Here is a 25,842-nt window from a genome sequence, read left to right as displayed (position 1 = left end):
TTTCTCTATGACCTAACAAATTATCTTTAAAGTTTGTACACCTCCTTCTTCTGCCTTTGTGCTATGTTGTCCAAAAAAATGAACTCAAAACCATGTCAAATACCCTCTCTCCTACCTTTTTGAGCATGTCTTACATGGTTCTTATTATTTAAAAGGTAAGCCCCTACTCTCAAATAGTGAATTAAAAAAAGCTATTGATATGCCCTGGTAATTTCTCTAATTATTCCATATTAAAAAAAATCACCTCACTGTTGCATGTGCTCCCTACCCGGGCAGCCGCGGGTCAATAGGTAAATTGCCAAGGTAGCTCTTAAAGTGCCAATGACATAAAATAAAAATACCCCCTGAACCCATTTTAGATCCATTCATAATTCAAAACTAAAATTTTCAAAAATTTTGCATCTTGTTGTTTTAAATTACGAAAATTCTAGGGCTCTAAGAAACTTTTGGCACAGTTGCCACGTTGAATAATAACATTAATAGGCAAGACTAATTAATTAAATATGATAATGCTTTTCGTCCATAAATATTCAAAAACTAAAAACCTGTTGATTCCCAAAGACAACTGAACCTTCTAAGGACAGCTACTCCTTCCTAAGCGGTTTGGTAACATGCTGGTCACCAGCGGTTCGCGTTTAGCTTATTTTTTTGCTAATCTTTCACCAACTTTTAATTTCTTTAATTTGCCGCCCACTACTAACAAAAAATGCATAATTTATATAAGGGCTTTTTCCGTTGGAGGATATTTCCATTGAGGAATTTTTCATGGGGAAGGGAATTTTCCATGAAGGGCGCGCCGGATTTTCCAGTATTATTCTCATAACGATAAGAAATTACATAAAAACAAGTTTTTCTACTGAAAGTAAGGAGCAACATTAAAACTTAAAGGGAACAGAAATTGTTAGGTATATGAGGGGGTTCGCCACCTTATCAATACCTCGCTCTTTACGCTAAAGTATTTTTTAGTACTTTCAAAAGAGCTATTGATTCTAATTAAACGGCTTTTGTGATTCAGGGGTCAGGCTTAAAGAATTGGAACAAAATTCGAACTTTAGCGTAAAGAGCGAAATATTGACGAAGGGGCGAAACTCTTCATATAGCCTACGTAATAATTTCTGTTCGTTTTAAGTTTTAATGTTTCTCCTTAGTTTCAGTTTAAAAAACTTGTTTTTTTATTTAATTTATCATTAAAAATTGATTTTCCGATTCTTCATAATTTTTTAAGATACATAAAATGGTGTAAATTTTCACTTATCCAATTCAAAGATTTATTCGATCCAATTCAAGATTTAATTTTCACTGTCCTTGGTGCTTGAAAAAAGATATGGTACAGCAACTCAATGATTAAAAAGTTATTAAATTTTAATTAATTAAATGAAATAACTAAATCTGTGTAGTTCAGGCCTAAGTTTAGACGTCTATCACTTTTTTTGAAGATAGTAATGAAGCATTTTTGACAGTCAGGTGTCAATATAATATATAAAGTGTCGTAAATCACAATGTGGAGCTTAAAAAACTATATTAATTTTGTAATCAAGGCGGCGTAAGTGCTTTTTCAAAGCATGTTTAATAATTTAAATTTCAATTTTCTCATCTCTCAAACAACGTTGTAGATTACAACACCAAAGAACAGTTTTAGTACATCATTAAATGCGAACTTTAGCAAACACAAGCATCATTTAATTCAGATAATTGCAGATTTTAAGAAGAGATTGTCGAGGTCTGGCAGTAGGCAACACATTTAAATATGTCCCAGGACGCTGGGATTTCTCGCCATCGCCAGAAAAATAAAAATCAAAGCGGGTGGTAAAAGCCGTTTTACGGCATTTTAAACTTAATTATTTTCTTAACAGCCAAGTTTGTTACTTTGTTTTTCTTTGGGCTCAGTGACAAAACTCACACCTTGAATTCCAGATGACATTCAATATAAACAATAACACGTGCCATTCTGTGAATCTGGTGAGCAGCATTCTCCCGAAAATCGTTTATTTATTAGTTAATGAAGTGGCGACCGTGGAGTTTACATTTTGTCGCAATGAGTGATAAATGACAATCTGTCAATATTTTTACAACACAAACGGAATCTGAAGGTGTGAATCTTTTTATAAATAAAAGAAGTCAATAGAAACGGAGGGAGCTGAAAATAGATGTTGAACTGTGAAAGGGAATATGTTAATATTGAGAAATAACAATTATGTAAAACATGGGGTGTCGCAAGGTTCAGTGGTGATCTTTTAAGGGCGGTTATTTTTTTTAAAATAAAGTAAATCCGTCAAAATAGTGGGATATCTGAACAGATAATCCATACTTTTAAAAGTGATGTATTCTTATAAAATAACATCAATTTTATCAGACTAGTGGCAAAGCCTGTCGGATGATAAGCAATTAAAAAGAAAAAAACCTGGATATGAGAAAGAAGATAATAATGTGAGGATAGGAGAAATTTTTTTTTGCTTTCAAACACAAAATTCAAAGCCCCCCCCCCCCCCAACAAGACTGTGCTTGAAAGTTGCAAATCGATCCCCCAACCGTAAGACAAAACAGTGTTGACTTACCAAAGCTGTATTTTTGAAATGCTCATGACCCCCCTCCTCTTTAATCAAATTCTTTCCATCTGCAGGGATATTGATTTTCTACTGTAAAATGCAACTTTTACTCAGAAAGAATATATTTTCAATATTTTTAATGACAGGAAAAAAGTCAACGCGAATTCGGACCCGCGGCCCCGTGATTGACATGCTCAGCCCTACAGGGCCGTATCCAGGATTTTTGTTCAGGGGGGGTTTGACTAATTTTTGACTTTTTTGGGGGGGGGTTTACTAATTTTTGACTCAGTTTTCGACTAATTTTACTGATTTTTACCTAGGTTTTACTAATTTTCGACTTATTTTCGAGTCGGTAAAAAATTTGGGGGGGGGGGGTTCAAACCGGGTAACCCCCCCCCCCTGGATACGGCCTTGCAGCCCTACCTGATGAACTAGTCGGGCTTGATTATTGGTTTTAAACCTTTAGTGAACTTATAAATAAAAGTAGACTTTTTCTTAAACGGGTTTTCTTGAAAGGTATATACACTTATCCTAATTTCTGGGCACTTCTTATTCAAACAGTCAAATAAAATCATCTTATATTACCCCCCCCCCCACACACACACACACTTCAAAAATAATAAGCAATAGTTTTTTTCTGGTGAAAATAGTTAAAGTAACTTATACTAGTTTATCTTAGGGCATACATTTGCAAGGTATAAACTAAAATCGCAGAGATTTTCAAAAACAATGAAACGGCATTCAATGAATTGTCCGTCATAAAACACAATTTATGACAGTATGCCATTTATTAAAACCATTTACATTAATAGCTTATGAAAATTTTTGTGGATTAGTATCTATATACTAGAGAGCTGATTTTTAGTAATTTTTGTAGGTTTAAAGTTAAAAGAAAATTAGTCGTAACCTAAAATTTGACCACAAGTCAGACAATTAATGCTATTCTCGATTTTCTAACAGCTTTGCTAATCTACCAGAAAGTGAGAATATCAGATGGTAAAATTATAAATGGGAACATTTTTTTAATCCTACCAGTATAAAATCACTATTTTATTTTTGAAATAGATTAGTTTGAAAATACGCATGATCAAGGCCGTATCCAGTATTTTTTTCGGGGAGGATTTTTTGCGGGGGGAGGGGGGTAAATAAAACCTTTAAAAGACATCAGAAATTTTTATATGCTTTTTTGTTACGTTTTACGAGTCGGACAAACATTTTGGGTGGGTTCAAACACCCACCTCCTGGGTACATCCTTGCGCATGATATTAGCCTTATCTCCATTAGCCCTAAATAATGCTATCCCAATGAGACTTTGACAGTGACGACAATTAGGGGACATGCGCCTCCTGGATTTTCTTGCCTCCCAGGTTTGGAAATACCTTTTTTATATTTTTAAACTGAAAAATGCGTGTTTTGGTGTTTTCATCGAAAAAATTAAAATGACAAATTTTTCACCCCTAGATTTCACCAAATGCATCTTGCCCTCCCCCCTTAAAGTTTCGTGAATTGACGCAATTAAACTTTTGTGTTACCACATCGGGTAATTTAATAAATCCAGAAATCCAGAAATCCTCATAATAAATCCAGAAAATTTTCCAATGACCCTTTCATTCATCGTACAATTTTCAATGTTTTTTTTTTTTTTTTACTGTTCCTGCAGTCTAACGGCCTTAGTGTCAAACAGTTCGTGGTAACGAACTGTAAGTAAGGAGTGACCCGGCTCAATAGTAACCGAAACTCTAAAAAACGGAATTTTGATACCAGTAGATACATCAAAGGAATTGGATTTTTCTTCTGATTTCAAAAATATAAGTTTCGTCAAGTTTAGTCTTAGCGATCAAAGTTAAGAGCTTGAAAAAATAGGCCTTATTTTCGAAAAAAAGGGGGGAAAACTCCCTAAAAGTGGTAGAATCTTAATGAAAATCCCGTTTTCAGCGGTGATTTTTTCTGGTGGGGGGGGGTCGGAGGAGGGGGTTACGTGAGAGTATCTTCCATGGAGGATATTTTCGTAGGGGAAGGGACATTTCTATGAAGGGGGCGCCGGATTTCCCAGCATTATTTAAAAAACGATCAGAAATTAAATACAAAAAACAATTTTCTTCGATTGAAAGTAAGGAGCAACATTAAAAATTAAAACGAGCAGAAATTATTACGTATATGAGGGGGTTCTCCCCCTAGTCAATACCTCACTCTTTACGATAAAGTTTTTTTTAGTACTTTCAAAAGAGCTATCCATTCTAATTAAACGGCCTTTGTGATTCAGGGGTTTGTGATTCGAACAAAATTCGATCGTATCGTATCTGTTGTATAGTACGAAAAATAAAAGAAAGGGAAATTAATAGCAAATTTCGTTTTAATTATTCATGTACGGTGAGCTAAAATCGAAGCTGCATTAATTAAAAAACGTTCAGAAATTAAATAAAAAAACACGTTTTCTTTAACTGAAAGTAAGGAGCGTCATTAAATCTTAAAATAAACAGTAATTATTCTGTATATGAAAGGGGCTGTCCCCTCTTCAACGCCTCACTATTTACGCTAAAGTTTGACTCTGTCTCACAACTCTATTTTTTTTAATGAAAAAATTTAGCGTAAAGAGCGAGGCACTGAGGAGGGGACAGCCCCTTCCATATACGGAATAATTTCTGTTCGTTTTAAGTTTTAATGTCGCTCCTTACTTTCAGTTAAAAAAAAACTTGTTTTTTTTATTTAATTCCAACATAAGACAACAAATTTCATGTCATTTGATAGCTGAGGTTAAGTTTGTGGCTGAGGTTAATTTTCATCCATCTGCAGAATTGCGTTCGTAAAATTTGCTTTGTAATTTTTTTCAGGTTGAAAACACGTTGAAAAGGTGCAGATATAAGTAATCCTATTTTTTTAAGGAAGTTAGGTTCATTCTCCATTAAATTTTCTAATAATGTCATAGTTCTAGCTCGATGAATGGATGGAGCTAAAACCAATCAATCCAACGATTTAACTAATTACTTTTTGGTTGCAAGCTACAGCTGTAGGCTTGTCGCAAAGTCATGTGTTTCACAAAGAACCTTAACTGTTTCAATTTTCTATTTACAACAACATTGCTTTTTTTAAGGAAATATTATAGAATTTATTCAATATGATGATAATGATGGTTGTTATACATCCCTTCTCGTTTGATGACCCATGATAACCTTCCTTAATCCATTAAGGACTAAAACCATGAAATACTAATTTAAAATTCTATGGGAATGTTAGTGCCAAAATCACCCACCAGGACGGCGCAAAAACTGCATTATCACACCACTAATTCAGAAAAATAGCACATTTCCCAACTTTCGACCAGCCTTGTTAATTCAAGAGGAAATGAAGATTAGTATGACATCAAACGACAAAATTCTAAATGGAGGCCATTTATCAATTCCAACCAGTGGAGTGTCACATGTCCGTTTTGTCATAGAGACAGATTAGTTCTAAGATACGCCTGGTACTCAAAACTCAAGAAAAACCAGAAATAGACAAATGTTTCTTTGATACATAAGAGCTCGAAAAAAGGGGACGCATAGTCAACTGGGTTTGATACAGTCTCAGACAGGAGCAAATTAATCTTACAATGACCTGGCATATATGGAGCAATTGAAGTGTTGACACTTGTATAGCAGCCAAACAAGAGCTAATAATTCAACATTGGTTTTCTAATAGTGTATCAGGTTTTTTTTTCTTTTGGTTAATGTTTTTGGCGTCAGCTAATGTTTTAAACATCAACAGCAATTTAAAATCACTGAGCAGCACATTTAGCATATTTCTAACTAGTGAAGTCAGGGCCGTATCCAGGATTTTTTTTTTTGGGGGGGGGGGGGTTTGCAAAAGATTTTTTCAGGAGGGGGGGGCTTACAAAAACCTTTAAAGAACGCATCAAAAATGTGTTTATATTCATTTTTTTAAGTTTTTTACGAGTCGGGCAAAAATTTCGGGGGGGGGGGTGAAGCTCCCTAGCCCCCCTGAATACGGCCTTGAGTGAAGCTAATCAATATATCTCTAAAATCCTTAAGGGGTGCCGAAGAAAGGGTGCTACGTCTACTCCCTTTATTTCCAAATCAGAAAAAAGGAGTGGAGGCGTACGCTGCTGCACAGAGGTACCATTTCCTGTACTCATAAGAGACGCTACATAGACCCGTCATATACGAGCGTTTATTTGCGCTCGTTATTTAACGAGTGTATTGTAATAAAAAAAAACTCGTTAAAAAACAAGTAGAAATCGATATTGGATTCGAAGAAATAACGAATCACGCTATTACAAAAAACACCCGTTGTGGTGACTTTCTACTGCCATCTTTATTTGGTGGATTACCAATGTGTTTTTATCTGAAGATTTATTTGGATTTTAAGCTTAATATTTTTCTTTTACTTACAGATAAACAAAAACTTTAAAAACTTAGTTAATAGATCTTTTAAATATTATTTAAACACCTTGAAATTCGTGCAAGATCTATTTTTGATTTATTAAAAGGACAGTGAAATGAATTTTCCATTCTAATATAAGTTGTTATCTAATATAAGTTGATTTCTAATATAAGTCGAAACAGATTTATCAGTTGCAGATACATGACGGCGTGGATGAAATTTTTGTTGACTCAGTTTAAGAAAACTGACAATGGGTGTGGCCCACACCACTGGTCTCCCATCACCTAGAGATGTGACACCACGAACTGGTCTGACATCAACAGGCATATATGAGACAATTATGGCTTATTATTTTTCATAGTTTAGTAGTTTACTATTTTTCCAGCATTACTTAAATTTTATACCGCTGTTTTATCAGATATCATGTCTTAGGGGTAGAATTTTATTTATATTTTCACAAGAATTTTATTGTAACTTTATTTAGTTTTGCCCATGGTCTCGAGTTGGGACCTAACTCGAAGCTCGGAATTTATTTGATTCGATGCAATGTGAAGTCAGACCAAACATGATAGCCTTGATGTCATGTGTAAATTCGTCATAGCTATTTTATCGTAAAAACTCTATTCCAAGCAATTTCTACGCTGATGGGGAAAAATTATAATTGCCTTGAGCATTTTTGCCCTTATTGTTCTAACACTTTCGAAATAATCAGGGTTACACTTATTACTTTTATCGACTTGCATAGTCATATATTAGAGCAGAATGTTGTTTTTTGCTCCAGCAATAATTTAGTGATAAGGTCCTTTGATCTTGATTCATGGGTTCCAGTCAAGCCCAATGGCGTTTTCTAGACTCTCCTACGCCCGGGGCAAAATCTTGATTAAGCCCCCCTCCCTGTCTTTCACAAAATTTTTAGGCTAAATTTTAACAATATTTTCATTTATTAGTTAAATGATTTTCAGTTTATTAATTAATACTTAATTTATGATTGAATTATTTTTTAGTTTATAATTGATATTATTTAATTATTATTATTCATTATTTGAATTTAATTATTTTAATTTCTTAATACATTTTATGTTCTTAATCAATTAATAATGTATTAATTATTCTCATTTATTAACTGTGCCCTCTACTTTATTTTAATAAGAATAAATTTTAAAAGTTACAAACTGATTTTAACCGTTAGATTGTTTATTTGAAATGTTTTGCCCCTTAAATTTCTGCGGCCGGGGCAAGTGCCCCCTCTATCCCTCCCCAAAAATTACCTCTATTCAAGCCCCAATTGATTAAGTATATCAGAAAACCCCACTGTAGTGTTTTCAAGCTCCTATCTGCGAAAATGTGGAATTTTGTATTTTTTACGATTTAACGTTCTACCACTTTTGAAAGAATTCTACGATATTTATTTTTGTCTGCAACTATTGGCTAACTAACATGGCTAACATTGTCTAACAATTATTGGCTAACTAACATGCCAAAACCATTTATGGTCAAACTCAAGCCTTTTATTACCTTCACATCCGAGTCATGTTCTTAAAGCAGAATTTTATTCTTATTTAAGCAAAATTTTAGTAATAACGTTCATATATTTTTAAAATTGCTACCTATGAATACATAACGCAAATTTGATGAGTAGATCTCTTATCCGAATCATTTATTTTCTGTGCTAATAATACAGGTTGATAGCAACAATTTCAAACACTCCTGTCTCTTCTTTTTTGTCTAATATTTATCTTAGAGTCACGTTTGACGAAACGGTATGATTGCTACTACTTTAGAAAAAAAAAACTAAAGTGATTTTAATGTGTAATTTGAAATCAGGTTGATAATTCGGCTTAAAAAGGCAACATTTTCGTCTATCTCAAAATTTTTCGTTTTGTAAAACCAATTATTTTTGGATTGCACCTTTGAAATAAAATGAAAATGGTCAATGTGGAAGAATCCTCAGCCCATTTTTGATAATCCTCCGTGCTTAAGTTTGAAGTACTCTTGAAGACTGTCCTAGCTAAGTGGTTAGCGCGCTGGGTTAGGAATCCTTTGACCGAGGGGCACGGGTTCAGTTCCTGGCGTTGCCGGTTACTCGGCTTGGGACGGGGATCAGTGGCGTGACTGTAAGCTCAGCGAGAGTCGACCCAGCTCTAAATGGGTACCTGGAGAAATCTGGAGAAGGTAAGCAGGAAGGGTGTGTGTGAAAGCACAGGATGACTGGCCCCCAACTTCCTGGCTAAAGGGCCATGAAACTTGGATCAGTCACCGCCGGTTTGGACCTTAAGGGTCTAGTGCTGTGATACTTACTTTACTTACATTTACCCTATAAGACTTAACAGTACACTGTTTATAACAGACGGAATCTCACATCAAATAAGGGGTGGGGTATTTATTTGTTCGGGGGGTATTTTCCACGGGGGAATTTTATGTGGGGGGGTGTATTTTCTGATGGGTATTTTAAGGGGGATTAATCGCCGGGGGGGGGGGGGGTAAACGCATAGAACCGGAAAAATGACGAAATGTAATGACCTGGCTTTTGAAGCTATAACCTCCATTCCATGCAGGGTTTTCAAATGCCTTAAATTTGATAGCGTAGTTTTCATCAGGATAAGATCTTTTTTAGCGAGGTTTCCCCAATTTCCTAATGCTAATTTTCTAATTTTCTATACCAATTTTCTAATGCTAAAGAACGTTTAAGCTGAATGCCTATGCTTAAGTTGAATTAATTTTACGTGGAGGATACCAGTATAAAAATCCTATTTTTTTATGCATTTACGCTTATTATTATCAAAATTTATTTTTAGAGTTGACATTCGGTCATTTTGTCATCTATGGGGTTTTGATTAGAACCCTAGGTATTTGATCAAAGTACTGATTTTGTCATGACTTTGCAACATATGTTTTTCGTAGTAGCCTGTTACTGAATGGTTTATAAGACAGCGATATTCTCCGGTATTCATTCCGTCCCCTTCCCCCAAATCAGGTCAAGAAGAGTTTGGAGAGCTCCAATCTGCGATACAAAGGAAAAATCGTATTGATCACAATTAAATATTACAAATGTGACAGTATTTTCGACTTTTTCAATAGAAAAAAATCTAGCCCAAAAGTTATTTTTTTTATCCTGTGGGAGCTAAGCTTAAAACAAGTTCAGGGCTCTGCTTTGATTTACAAAAAAGACCATGGCCACATCTTGCTACCTCTAAAAATCCTACTCCAATTATTGGAAATGTGAGTTGAAAAATAAAATTATGGATCTTCTGAGAATCAATTTTGAAAAAGGCCCTCTTCATGAATTTCTTTCCATTGAAAAAGTCATAGTTACATCATGCCCCCTCTAAATGCCCCCTTTCATAATTGGAAAAGTGTATTTCAGCAAATTCCTTATTGCTCAAAGATCTTTTGTTTATGACATAGTAATAGTAATCAACTAGGATATTATCATGGAATGCAAATGTGGATAAGAGGTTTATTAAAGAGGTTCAGGAGTCATAAGTAACGGATAAAGGGCATAAGTGACGGTTTTACCTCTTCTACCACAAAAAATATATTTTTATTAAATATATTAACACTTGTAATATTTAAATGACATACAACATCGACAAATATACAACATTGTAAATATACAACATCGACAACAATAATAAACTTGTTGGTCGATGTGAATAAATGAATAACTATTATTAATTTTCGTTGTGTGAAACATGACCTTTCCATGTTTATGTTAAACCTTTTTCTAATTGTCCCAGCAAGTCCAAAATCTTGAGCTAAATTTTCCGAGGAGGAATTCTAACGGGAAAAATATTAGTAATAAAAACATTATTGGTGTTGTAGTCCAAAGTTGAAAGTTCTTCGATTAAGCACGAAAGTTACTATAAACTTTCCTGTAGTTCGTGTTCAGCAGAAAGATATTTTTATTTCAGAAAAATTTTGCCCTCTAAAAGGGCACTTTGCCCTCTAAGATGAAGGCAAACTGCGTAGGCCATTCTTTGACAAGGCATCAGTATATTACTGATATTGACTATACTTTTAATAAAGCATACATATGATACTTTCTGTTCGTTTTAAGAAGATAATATTTCTGTTCAAAATTTGACAACAACTTTTTGCGATTATAGACACAATGTCTTGTCAAAATCTAAACATTTTATAATTCTTCCTGTAGGTTCTTACGTTGTCCGTAGAGCTTGCGTAGTTTTTAGATTTTTCTCACCCCTCCCCCCCCCACCCCCTCTGCTGGACGTGCTTGTGTAGTCTGTATTATGCATTAATAACCTGAAAAATGTTCTCTAAAACCAAACTGTTTCCAAAAATGATATATAGTTTTTTTTTCAGAAATATGAATAGCTGATACAGGGTTAAATTTCCAAAACAAAGACCCTTCAAAAATAGTATAACCTTTGGTTTGTCTTCTCGGTGATTTATTTTGGGGAGGTATTGAAGTAAAAAAAAAATCGAGATGGGGGGGCGGGGGCAAAAATCCCCCTCCGAGTAAGTATTTGTCTAGGTGCTACGTTTAACATCGCCAGGAACTGACATTCTACATGTGCTTAGTTCTGTTTCAAGTCTCTTGTTGGTTCCGCTGTTTAGAAGAATTAAAAAAAACTTACGCAATCGTAGAATTGCATCATGAGAACCATAAAATCTTAAGAAATCAGAAAACTTGGGAGGTAAATGAAAAATAATGAAAGATTTTAAATGATTTATTAAGCAAAACGAAAAATGTTTCTAGCAAGTTTTAAGTAGCTATGAAAAACAAAATGCGCTCCTGGATTTCAAACCAAGAGACAATAGTCCTTTTCACATATTTTGGCGCTTAGTTAAATCCAATAAAATAAACATAGTTTATAATATATGTAAACATAGTATTTATGTAATAAAGTAAATGTTTATCCCAAAGAAGGGATCGATAATGGTACAAAAGTTATATTTACTGTAAATTTAGTAATTTTTGCATATTTGTATCTTATAGGGGGGGGGGGCAGCCTATTCTTGGTCTAACTCTCCCCAGGAACATCCACGAGACTCGGTCATCTTATCTAACTTGTATTAAGGGCTCTCTCGCTAGGGCCATAATCTCATTCTAAGCCTCAAGCCTTGTATAACAAATTCAGTGATTTCTCAAAAAATCACAAAAGAAGTTTTAGCTCCAGTGAAATTTTGTTATTGTACTACTGCTGTGACAGTTCACACTAACTTTTAGTTACAAACGTTTAAAGCTTAAAAGCGGAGTTTAAAAGGGGAGTTTATTGGCTGTTATTGCCGGTTCGAAAAATATATAAACAATGTTTACAGTGTTTGTATCTAGTCTCTTAGTCCTTTAAACGAGGATTTATTCCTTCTCTGAATCTTAAATTTGGTTATTAGTTTAGTTATCTAAGTTTTTTCCATTTGAAATTAAAACTTGACCTAAACTAAAAAACATTTTAAATGAAAATTAAATAAATCAAAAACCAAAACACCTTCCACGAAATTCTAACTTCAAAATTCTAAAAGATATTAAGACAAAAGCTTCTGACTAGGTTGACGACAATATGGGCAGCATTGCCACTTACTCTTTGGTCATTAATTTCCTTTTACCCTTATAATGAGTTACAAAGGAGAAGAAAAGAGGCAGCCTAATAAGTAGACTATTATTTACAATCCCAACTACCCTAGATTCATTTGAAAATACGACAATAGAATGTCTTTAGTCACGCTAAATCAGGCATTTGTACAATTGGTAGTTGCGTATAGTGGCATTCTTGATTAGACAGTCAATTGTGGGACATTCTAACACACTGATATGGACAGATATTTTGTTTTTATTTATTTATTTAGATTAACAAATTGGATGAGAAATTGACCTGGATTAAAAAGAAAGAACGTCTTTAGTGTGGAACCTTTAAAAGCAATAACATTAAACGTAAACTCTTGATTTTCTTGATTCTCTTCAACCCATCCAAACAGCTAAAATGATTGACGAGAGAACAAGAAAAATCACCAACAATGAACACTGGAAACTTTGCTATTTTATATTCGCTTTTTAAACACTATTCATTGCACCTTGCACCAAATTCAATTATATACATTTCCAACTACATTGAGAACACGCAACTGAACACATCTTAATTTTAAATTTTAAATTTTAAGTCTGCGAGTTTTATCACACTACTGACTACGGTATATATATATTTTTTTAAATAGAATATTTTAATGACAGAGCATGTGTCATATGTATGCATGACAGTTTTCTTTCTTTTTTCATGTACCTTGCAGCATTTTCTACAAAGAAAATTGTTTCCCTCTGTTCTGACTGTTATTGATGTGACACGACAGTTCACCAGACTTGGGGGGATAATGAACAGATAATAACATATAGCATTCTCACCTGCACAATATATCCTCGGGCATATTCTTCAGGTGACCACCCTAGCCGTTCTAAGACAGTGGCAACTCCATCCGGAGCCAATGAAGCAAATAGTCTATCCAGCAGTATTTTGACTCGAACTGGGATAGCATGGCATCCATACAAAGCCAGACTGGCAACGTCAAAGACATCCCCACTGAAGGAAGTGTCGTAATTGTTCTCAGTTGATCTCATACGTAGCTTAGAGACAGCTAAAAAGTTACACATAAATTCTAGCTCTTCAAGTTGACAAAATAAAAGGGTTTCAGACACCAATATCGGGTATGGACCTTATGCTGCCATCAACCTGTTGTTACTGCACACCACTTATTGCACACTTTGTTTAATCCAACCCAAAATTTGGCGAAACAGTTTGATTTACTAGGTCCTTGAGGCGTTCCATAAATTTATTCCGTCGCTTAGTATCAAATAGGCATATTTCCCCTTAAACTGGAGCAATACAAATCGTTCACAGAATACTTGACCGACAGACTTTGTAATATAAAACCCTTTTTTTTACAATAATAGACAACAGTGTAATTTTTTAGGTGGTCAAGGGGGGTGGTCAAGTTTTAGGTGGTCATCTGTATATGCCGAGTATAAGGGAATGGATCGACTTTCGCTACGCCGCAACAAAACTGAGATAAAAGTTAACTTACATTCATTTTATAATACCAACAGCAGATCGGCATGAGTCAGACATATGATCAACTGAAATTATAATTTTGAGAAGACGAATCAAAGTGGAAAATTGGATCAAAGTGGGCAAATCCCCAACCACGATCCCCCCCAGGCCACGGCATCCAGGGTAACTGCCTTGGTTGTCTCCCTAGGAACGGCTCTGAAGATAGACCCTTGGGGCATTCCATTGTTTTATTTCGCTCGTCAGTAACGTTCTTTCCCCAGTTAGACTGCAGCAACATATTTTGTTTTCCAAATGTTTGACAGGCGTAATAATTCAACCACCGTATTGGCAACTAAGAAGTAAATTATATATCATTTGGGTCCTTTGAGGACGCGGTAGGAGGAAGTCAAAGCCATTTGTAATTACCCTCAAGTTGCAGTTTGGGAAAGCAAACATCTAGTTGATTACCTTTATAATAGCGTACCACTCTGAATTTCGACGTTGTCATATGTCATCAGACATGACATTTAGGCAGCTACATTTGACAAAATACAGCCCGTTACTCACCTTAAGAATAGGGTTGATGCAGAGACATTATTTCTGCGAAAGGACACTTTCCAATTAGAGTCTGTCATGGCAAGATAATAAGGATGAGTGCCTGATCACAGAATAGAGCGTTGGATGTTATTACAGTTTGCGGGAGGTCTCTACCTTAAATATATTTAAAGGAAAGCAGTTGGACAATGAACACCTAGCGTTTGGATAAAAAGAAACAGACTGATTTTTTTCTGATAAAAAACAAAACAACAAAATTCAAATTTTATATGTGTAGGTATAATTTTAAAAGATAGTTGACCCCTTCCTTTTTGGACTTGACCAACAAGAGTCTTTACAATAAACAAAAAATAACACCAAAAATAATAACAAAAAATAAGGTTATGCTTCTAATGTAAAACCCTTCTCTGCAACAATAGACAACAGTGTAATTTTTTAAAGCGGTGTAGGCACGAGGAGGAGGGGGGGTATTCCTCACACCAATCTTAGCTGTATTTCTTTTTTTCTAAATGGAGTGTTTATGATCGTGCATTATTGCTTAGAGATTTTTTTTAGAGAGGGGCCGAAGATCCCCTTTCTTTCCGTTGAGAAACCATTGAAAGCATTAGGCTCATCTAAATAATATCAGAGATAAAGTAATGGTTTTAAAATTTTAAAAGCGAATATGATATAAGTCGGGATTAGAAACATATTTTTATGTGCTTGGTATAAGACAATAGATTGACCCTCGACATACCGTAACCAAAACTGAAATAAAAGTTAATACTTTACATTTACTAATAATATTAAAATCAGAATTTGCTCTTTATGCCCACGAATCCTCTATTCTCTGCATTAATTAAGGCGCATACTCAGCGGAGGGAGTCTTCGACGTCCAAACTTTCTAATTATTTTCAATTCTTCTTTTATTTCTTATATTTATTTGACAATTCCCCTATTTTTGGTAATTGTTTTCAATGTCTTATCCCCCCCCCCTGAATTGAAACGAATTCCGGCGTAAATACCTACTTATATTCCCCCTCCTTGTAGCCTCCGAGTAGGTCAATGATGAAAATTGTCAAATCAGTTTTTATAAGTTTCAAAAAAAAAAAAAAAATGATGGAGCATAGCAACTTAAACGACGCAGCGCTTCACAGAAAACAAAGTTTGAGCTATTCGGGTCTATCACAACAATTCCAGCTATTTTTTCGTGAGAATGGCCTATTTTTTGTATTCTAACGAGACTCCACCCCTACCGCTGAGTCGAAAAATATTCTTGGCTATGCACCTCATGGGCTTATCCTGTTTTGTTTTTTTTTTTTGGGGGGGGGGGACAGAATTTTTTAAAAAACACATCCAAAATTTGTTTTATATTCACCTTTTTTTATGTTGTTACGAATCGAACAAAAATACACGGGGGGGGGGTCAACCCCCCTGGATACGCCCTTGATGTACCTGATTGCAATGTAATGGATGGTAATACTAAAGCGTTGCTCATAAATATAATAAAAAGAAGAGCAGGAAGGGACTACTCATCTAATTTCTCCCAAAGGAAATAGTCCCCTGTGTTTGAATTTAAATGTAATTCATTTGACAATTTGCCCCTCAACAACTGATTGATAGTATGCTACTGACTTTGCATTTCATAAAACAGATTTCTATTTCAATTACCGATGCAGATCAGTGGCTTACAGAAATTTTTTTTTTTAAGAGAGGTGGGCAGCATGGGCGCCCATAAGGGGGGAGGCAGGAGGGGGCACCAGCCCCCTTCTGGCTGAAGGATGCTGCCTTATTTTTTATATTTTTGTTTTGAGATTTCTATTATATAGCATAAAAAGTGCCAATTCAACCAGGCAAGCCCCCCCCCTGGAATTCAGCTTGTGTGGCCCATGGTGGACAGCGACGCCTATTTGGGAGGGAGCTTTCCCCCTAAGTTTTGAAAAATACCTGCTTTTATCTTCATTTTTGCTGCAGTTTCACTGTTGACTAGAAGGATTTGTCCCTATTGAGCAGTTATTTGCACATCTTCATTAAGTAAATATCGGAAAAGCCCCCTACATTTGAAAATCATTTTTTATTATCTTTAATAGGGTCGAAGCCTCTTTAGCCTTTGATAAAAGCCGGAAAAGATCCTTACTCCACTCTCTACATTCTCGTGTATTAGCACCACCTGTGGAGAGGGTAAGTCCCCGCTAAGGCTGAAAATTTCGCAAAGTGTGTGTACAAATCACTGTATATAAATAATATTACGGTAAAATGACGGCACAGTGATTTTCGACTAGTACATTCTTGGCACGTATAAACAGCTCCTCCCATTCAATCTGTCATCAGCGGTCCAGTTTATATTATCCTGGAACCCGTATTTTCGCATAAACATTCTCAAAATGCCTTTGAAACCAACTCGAGACTTCGAAACCTACTAGTAATTTCTAAAAACATCTAATAATAACATTGTACTACTAATTACCGATTCGTATAAATGTCTTGTCTACTCGTGAAAAAATCGAATGTCGCTTATGTTTCTACTTGTTTAAATGCTCTCCAGAGCACTTGCATCTCGGTCCGGCTTTGTATAATGGTTGAGAATATAGGGAATGATCGTACTGTGTCATATTTATATACAGTGGTACAAATAAACAAGTGTTTTATTAGCAGCTTTATACGAATTTCATATGAATATAACGACATGGGATGAGGAGTGGGATCCTCTGACAACCATTTTGGCACTCAGAATTTTTGTCTTACTTCCCCTCGATCCCTACGTAGCTACATATCTACAACTTATTTCCCAAATTTTATTTCAAACACACTGAGTAAGCACATAGTTGAAATCTTTGTAGACAACTTGGTTTTTCTCACACTCAATTGTTATTCTTCGAAAGGACCATCTTTTTGTTTAAAGAATTTCAGGTCTAATCCAATTCAGTTATGAAAAATTTAATTACAGAACTTTAATTTACCCGTTTTGAAACTTGCTTATGGTCGGCAAAGTAGATGACAGGTTCATAAGCTTAAGAATAGCTGATAGTGATTGATGCGATCAGTAAATTGATCCAAAAACCTTTTGTTATTATTATCAATATGCTTAAGGTAGTTGGTCACAAACTCCTAAAAGAAGAAGCAGCTTAAACACCGGTAATGTAGTTTTACCCTAACATGCGCCTGAAAGCGAAATAGGCAATTTTCGTAATTTAATTAGCCTATCCTTCCTTTTGGGCAATTACTAGCCTACTGGCAAGTCATTATGAGGGTTGACGGAAAAAACAAACTTCAGCCTATCTATTCTGCTTATTTACGCGATCTGAAATTAAGATGGAGCTAGAATTTCTATTTCTCATAGGAGTATGGTACCTTGTCTAGGGACAGGGTTGCCGAAAAAAGAACTAAAGCAAGCTAACAGAGTGACCGTTGGTTTCACGGCCTTAAAATGACCCCCCCCCTCTTTTTCTCAAAAGTCTTTTCCTACTGGAGTCAATATGGTTGTTCAGGGACATGAAGAATTTATCAGGACTGAAGAATTTATCTCAGGGGAGAATGGAACATACATGCGAAATGAAAAGCTTCAAAATGTGAATTATATGACAATGCAAGGAAATATGGAGAAAAAGTAGGCATCGTCATGCCTCAGGGACGAGGGGCCAAAGTCCCCAGCCCCTTACGCGTGATTTTGTTTTATTTAACTAATTTAATGCTTAAATCCATCAAAAACTACCCAAATAAACTTTTATTGTAATTGTCTTTTCTTTTTTATCTCTGAAGTTGCCAAACAATTAAGAGAGGAACAAGTTTAAAATATGGTTTAGCCTTGAACAATATCAACGGCAACCTTGCCTAAAAGTCATAATTTCAAAATTTTAACTTAATAGCGTCTTTTTTAAAATTTCAAAATGTATTTTAACTTTCTTATTTTAGGCTGGTTTTTATGCAGTTTTAACTCCAAAACATCGAGGTAAAAGTATACCTTTATGTATATTTGTTACTCACACGTTTGAAGGTTCAGTTTCATGCCATCAAAATTCCCCACGCCCAAATTTTTCTGTGGGCTTGTACCCTCTTAAAAACTTTTGCAGATGCCATTGAAATTTTGATAAGAATTTACGATTTAGTTCAGGCTTACGAAAGAACAGGACACTTGCAAATTCGGGAGGTTGTAACAGCGCAGTTTATCCCTCTTTTGAGCGAAATATTTCTTTTCCCCTAAAATTCCTGCCATAAAGCCTTGCGGGGGAATATAACAGTAAATGTTCCTTTTTTGTTCAAATTTGTTATTGATTGTTGTTGAATAAATGAACTCTGAACACTAAAATGTTTATATTCTTACTTCATTAGATCCAGAATATTTTAATCTATTTGATTCTCAGAATCACTTCCAGTTCAACGTCATTCCAGCCACCTCCTCAATGCGGGATACAGGCCCAGTCTATATCCAAAAGATTGCTGATTTAGTTAGATTTGTTCTACTTATGTCTCTTGAATAATTGATTAAGAGCGGCAGATGTGGTTTTAGGGGGACACAGGGAGCATTTGCCCTGGGTGCAGAAAATCTATGGGCGCAAAATTTCAAAAAAATCATCTAATATTTATAATCATTTTGTAAATTTTGAAACTTAAATTTACTAAAATAAAGTAGAGGGCGCAGTCGGCAGTAAGAACAAGCAATTCAATAAAAAAAAAAAAAAAATCATTTTTCCTATATCTTTCCCGTATAAAGCAAGAAAAGTAAGATTCAAGTAAATGAAAAGTTTTGTTAATAAATAAAAATTGTGTTAAAGATTTGGCCTGAAAATTTTTGGGAGACAGGAGGGGGGACGCTAATCAAATTTTGGTACTGTTCTATTAGCTGGAAGCCACGCAAGATAGATGATAATAGAAACTAGTCAAACATGTTGTTTCAACGGAGAATTTGATTGCAAACAGTGGTTTCTCACTGGGTTTAGGGGTTACACTGGGTCAACAGGGGTTTAGAGGGGGGGGAAGGTACCTAGGTTAGGTTAGGTTACTCATTTAATATATGCTTTGCTTTACCACCACCCCCCTAATGTGCAAATATATAGCCGAAATTTGTTTGTAAACTATTATATTTTCATCCTATCTTGTTTTATTTCATTAGTATTAACCCAACTTCACTTCTGTCAGAACAATAAGAAACATGCAATTTATTAGGGAATTGTAAAAACATGGACAGCATTCCAAAAAACGTGATATTTTGCAAGGGGGCCAGGCCCCTAAGGCTTTCTGGTCACAACTGACTGGGATTCTGCGTGCAATCCCTTTAAAGATCACAACTTTAACAAATTTTACATGCCATTATTAATTAATTATTATATTAGACTTGCAACGACTTAAATAATATTAAGGTAATAAACAACTCAAGGTCATACATATATCTATACATATGTATATACAAAACAAGAGAAGATATCGAAGATAATTGTGCAGATAGTGAATAACAGACAGTGAAATACCAGAATGTGCAGACAGTGAAAGTGTAGACAGCGACCGATGTTAACTGCGAAATACAATGCAAAATAAATAAGAAGAAAAGAAACTTACTCAAAAAACCTCATCGATAAATTCAATTTTATTTTATGAGTTTATTTTATGATTTGTTTTAAATTCCAAACATAAAAAAAAGTTTCACCCACGGACCTCTTGTGGCTCCCCTTAGTCGTGAATAATTCGGGCTTGCATCTCCGCTTCGACTTTTATCAGTGTCTATCAGGGGCGGATCGAGGATTTTTTTTTTTGGGGGGGGGGGCACAAAATAGGTTGATCCGATAAACTTGGGTTAGGAGCAAGTTTAATTAACGCAAACTTGCGTTAATAAAGTAAATTACACTACTTTAGACGACGTTAGGAGGGCGCGCACCCCCTCGCCCTCCCCCTGGATCTGCCACTGGTGTCTGATCACAACATTAGACTATATTTCACCAAGACGCTCTGAGCGATATTCTATTTTTGTTGTTTTGTCTATTGGCGACAGTAATTACATCAAGTTTTAAAACCGTTTGTACTACTTCTTATCTATGTTTTCGGACCATAATTGCTTCCAATTCATTTTTTCAATTAGCTTTTCATAAAAGAGAAGCTAATATCCCCTAATTAAACTTTTATCTGGTCATGGAAAAAAGTTTAGGGCAAATGTACAATAGTAAAACAAATACAACAAAATACCTTTTCAAATCCTAATCTGGAAACTATTCACTTTTATTTACTGACAAAACAAATACAACCAACTAATTGTCAATGCTTTACTCCACAACATTCGACAATAGAATGATGTGACAAAAGGGAAATTAAAACTGTAAAGGAAAAGGCAAGCACCCTGCCGCAAACCCGCATTAACACTCCGAGCGACAGTCGCACAAGTGACAGAAGAAATATAACCCATAACAGCGTGAGGCGACCAGAGGGTTTGGACGTGCCGAAAGTTTTATAGACCCCCTAAAAGTAATATACTGTAGATTATCGATGTGTCACTAGTAAATTGTTCTAGGGCTAATATCTTTTAAGCATGCTTAAGCTACTTCAAGATGCGACCTGGGTGATAAGAGTGAATTAACATAGAGCTGGGCAGATTCAGCTTTAAAAGCGTGCTATGCAAAATTTGGTGTTTGTGTCTTAAAGCCACCACACTCAGGCTCTTGATCTATCACGAACATGAGACAATAACCGGTTTTCATGGTCTTTATACCAGACAATTAGCTTCGGCTCGGTGTAAAAATACACTGTAGCTATATTTTAATTAAATATTTAGTTGGTATTTTGGTTTGGTTAGGTTAGTTTAGGTTGCGTATATAATGCGGTCCTGGCGGCCCCCCTTCAATAATTTTTTGTTGTAGTTTTCATAATTTGTTACTAAACTACTATATTTTAATCATATTGATATATTTCATTATGATTAACCTAACTTCACTTCTTGACAGTGGTGGCTATAAGACAAAAGTACCCAAAATTTTCTCAGTTTAGAATCCACCTCTATCAGGCACGTACAGAAGATTGATAACATATAAAGGGCAATTTAGAGAGATCACATATATTGTGTGGTATATCATATAAAAACCAGGGTTGCATTCAGAGCATGGAGGTTTCTCTGGTGGAATTATTTCTTCGACTCTTAAATTAGTCTTCCAAATACAGGTAATAAAAAAAATTCCTCCTAAAGAACTAAACAAAAATTCCCAGATTAGTAAATCCGTCGTAAAATGCAGGAAGAAAACACTTATTTGTGATCGTTAGGTAAATTCCATAGGAGCCAAATCCCTTCTTCTTCATTCTTTTGCTAACCCTTACCCCCAAACAAAAATTATTTGATAATCCCTTTCCCACTAGAAAACAAAACTTCTAGGGGGGGGGGGGGGAGGGCACCAAATAGAAAATAAAAAAATAGGCTAATTATATAGAAAACTGAAATTTTCAGAACATTGTTTAAATATTGAGATTTAGGGGGGAATCCCTTGAGAAACCTATATTACTGATCCCTTAGACTGAATAAGTGGGATAAATACGTACTCAGGAAGGAGGATCAAAGCCCGGCTTCACAAAATTTCGTTTTCATGGGCTATCCCAATTTCTTATACTGATATTTAATGTATATCTTTTTTTGCCGTTTTATCTATCTCAACCCCTCTCCCCAAAATAAATTATGCCCCCTTGTCTGATGATGGGTCAGTAGACTTACTCCGCTTTTCAGTGTCATACTCGGGTCTCAAAAGACACACATACACACAAGACCCACGGTCTTTAACAGTTATTTTCTTAGTTTAATTTAATTGCTAGTGTTTGTTGAGTTCTTTTTTGTTTTCTTTTTTATTATTACGTTTATACTCCACTTGTACTACTTGTTATCTTGTATTTGTGGGTAATAAATGATTGATTGATCGATTGATACGCATATATATATATATATATATATATATATATATATATATATATATATATATATATATATATATATATATATATATATATATATATATATATATATATATATATATATATATATATATATATATATATATATATATATTATTTGTGTGTTTTAATGCTTTATTCCAAACCATGTTGAGTCTCTTTTTCTCGGCTACATAAAGGCTTAGAAGATGGAAGCTTTTGATACCAAAATTTATTTGGCCTCTTTTAGGCTTAAAATATCTTCTTTAAAAAAAACAACTAATCCATGGTAACAGTCAAAACGTCATCTTTCAACTTTTTCACTTCTCTGTAAAATTTATGCCTCGATTAGTGGCTTCAATTCACAAATATTTAGGAGGAGGGGACAAACTGTATTTTTTTAAGTCTAGAGGGGCAAATATGTCGTTTTTCACTTTTTCAATAAAATTACTTGAAAAGGGCATCCTCAATAAAGGCAGTTTTCAAAATCTCCAGGGGGGTAAAAATCAAGGTGCACATTCGCTCATTCCTCCCCCAATTGATACTGCTGGTCTTCTGGCTTAAAGCCTTTTGTACTTCCTTGGGTGATCCTTGCAAATAGATAACTAAAACTGAGAATTGAACTTTTAATGAAAATTACTTTAGTATGCATAATTAGACAAATAATGCGACTTCCCTTTTTTTCTGGCTTTACAAATTCTTTAAAAAAATAAATACAGAAAAGCAAGTGAAAGTCAACCCCCAGAATGAAATTTCAGATTTTAGTCTACCCAAGACCGAATCTTGGGATATACACTAGATTAAACCCTTATATTTTATTATCAAACATTTCGTTGTAGCGAACTGAAAGTAAGGAGCGACTCGGCTCAAAAGTAACCGAAACTATAAAAAACGGAATTTTGATATCAATAAATGTATAAAAAGAATCAGTTTATTATGCTGACTCCAAATATATAACATCCGTTAAGTTTAATGTTACCCATCAAAAGTTACGAGCCTGAGAAAATTTGCCTGATTTTTGAAATAGGACGGAAACATCCCCTAAATTAAAAGAATCTGAATGAAAATCACACCATCAGATTCAGCGTAACGGAGAACCCTACTGTAGAAGTTTCAAGCTCCTATCTACAAAAATGTGAAATTTTGCTATTTTGCCATAAGACAGATTACGGATGCGTATTTATTTTTTTTTTTTTTCCCTAGGGGTGATTTTATCGAAATAATAGTCCTAGAAAATTGGGAGGGGTTGCATTCGAACGGAAATTAAAAGTTCTAGTAACCTTTTAAGATGACCAAAAATATTGGAGGGCAACTGTGCCCCATCCGATGCCCATTTTTTCGCCAAAATGATCTGATCAAAATCTTGAGATAATCATTTTGTTCATTATAGTTTAAAGATCAAATAATTATTTCTTAAGTTGTAAAATGACCTCCACAGTCCGTGGGGAGAGGCCTGTAAGCTATGAAATTTGTCCATTGTTTACGTATAGCATTTGTCATTGGGAAGTACACAGACATTTTTTTTGGGGGGGGGGGGGGGTGAGGTTATACTTCAAGTGGACTTCTATAGGGAGAATTTAGAATATGATTTGAATATGAAACTTTCTTAAAAGTGTTAAAAGCTTTAGCGTAAAAAGTACGGTATTGAGGAGGGGGCATATACGGAATAAATCTTCCAAAATTAATACATAAATTGTGTTTTTGTTTTTCATGTACGGTGAGCTAAATTCGAACCTGCATTAGTTGAAAAACGTTCAGAAATTAAATAAAAAAAATAAGTTTTTTAATTGAAAGTAAGGAGCGACATTAAAGCTTAAAACGAACAGAAATTATTCCGCATATGAAAGGGGCTGTCCCCTCCTCAACGTCTCACCCTTTACGCTACAGTTTGTATTGTTTTAAAGTTGTGACAAAGAGTCAAACTTTAGCGTAAAGAGCAAGGCTTTGAGGAGGGGATAGCCCCTTTCATGCACGGAATAATTTCTGTTCGTTTTAACTTTTAATGTCACTCCTTACTTTCAGTTAAAAACACTTGTTTTTTGCATTTAATCCTTATTACGACACGTAATATATTTTATTCTTTGCAAACAGCTTGAAAGTATGCCTTGAGGTATCTACACAGAACGCCATTTCGGGGGAGGGGGGGGGCTTGTCAAAACAAAACAAAAAACCTTGTGGATTGTTTTAAAAGGTAAAACGACGAAAAAAATGAGTTTCCAGAGGAGTAGTCCTCGAGGCCCCTCCCTGAGTGCGTGGTTGAGTTATTGCAGAAAGGAAAGTCACAGAACTTTTCCTTTTTACATTTGCCAATCGTATAATCCACAAATATGAATTGTCCTTTTTACATTTGCCAATCGTATAACCCACAAATATAAAACATTAAATTTATACCTTAGACTTTTAGGCACAACAGTATAGGCATGTATGTATGATTTTCTTTAGGGGTGTAAAGGGCAAAAATTCGAAAAATGTAAGAAATATATCGCTACACTGGAATAAAACTATCCTACGTCCAAAAATGAAAAAAATGGATTACTTGTCTACAAGGCCGTATCCACCGGGGGGAAGGGGGTTTGAACCCCCCCCCCCCTGAAATGTTTGTCCGAATCGTAAAAACGTAACAAAAATGAACATAAAAAATTGTTTTAATGCGTTTTTAAAGTTTATTGTATTCCCCTCCCCCCGAAAAATCCTTTTGACCCCCTCCTGAAAAAAATCATGGATACGGCCCTGGTTATCAATCTTGAGCGAAATTTTGTGCTGCATCCTATGTTGCAAAGTATGTTTTTGGACTTGGGAGTTTCATAGTTCAATAGCCAATTATTAGAAAAGAAACTCTACAGTTGGGTTGTTTCCCTATAACCTCTTTTTGGAGTAGTGGAAAAAAAATCTTAAAAACTTCAAAAGTTCTCCTGAAAAGTAGCGGTTTTGGACAAATAGTTTCAATTAGAATACATTTGGAGGCAGGATAGTTTCAATCGGAGCGCATTTGGAGGTGGATAGTTTCAGTCGGAGCAATTTGGAGGTAGGATAGTTTCAATCGGAACACATTTGGAGGTAGGATAGTTCCAATTGGAGTACATTAGGAGGTAGGATAGTTTCAATCGGAGCGCATTTGGAGGTAGGATAGTTTCATTCCAGTGTTTACTGCATGAAAAATCCAATAAATTTAGAAAGAATTGTTAATTGTTTTTATTTTGCGAAAAAGTAAAACGTCAGAGGGCTCACCCCCTTGTAATTACCCACACGACAAGTACACGATGCGTCTATGTATTCTTATTAGATTGTGGTTGTAACTTGTATTTCGCGCTTGAAATTTTTTAGTTTTGAACGGTTGATCAATTGCTGTACATTTCATATTAAGAAAAGAAATATAAAGCCTACGACACGTTTTAATCAAAATAATACTAAAGAGCGATATATTAGAGGCATTGTTTTTGTCCTTGTCGCAAGAAGTCGGGTCTGCAGAGCTTATAATCGAACTGCCA

General features: G+C 35.0%; 1 protein-coding gene across 5 annotated transcripts in view; it reads right to left on the bottom strand.

Moving 5' to 3' along the window:
• The window catches only part of LOC148940163 (zinc finger protein basonuclin-2-like), a 128,899-nt gene that overhangs the window by 12,769 nt on the left and 90,288 nt on the right, over window positions 1–25,842 (bottom strand). For 4 of the 5 annotated variants that reach the window (XM_089106187.1, XM_089106189.1, XM_089106188.1 and 1 more), the window contains one exon: window positions 13,285–13,514. In XM_089106187.1, the coding sequence (XP_088962313.1) occupies window positions 13,285–13,514 (230 nt within the window). Of the gene's footprint in view, window positions 1–13,284; window positions 13,515–20,635; window positions 20,732–25,842 lie in introns of those variants that run through there. The other variant, XM_089106191.1, reaches the window with a different exon arrangement.

Source organism: Artemia sp. Qi Xiang Cuo, chromosome 20 (assembly GCF_049724085.1).
Source record: "Artemia sp. Qi Xiang Cuo chromosome 20, ASM4972408v1, whole genome shotgun sequence".
Classification (NCBI taxonomy): domain Eukaryota; kingdom Metazoa; phylum Arthropoda; class Branchiopoda; order Anostraca; family Artemiidae; genus Artemia; species Artemia sp. Qi Xiang Cuo.
Note: the sequence above shows the minus strand (reverse complement) of the source record. Positions and strands in the feature narration are given on the sequence as shown.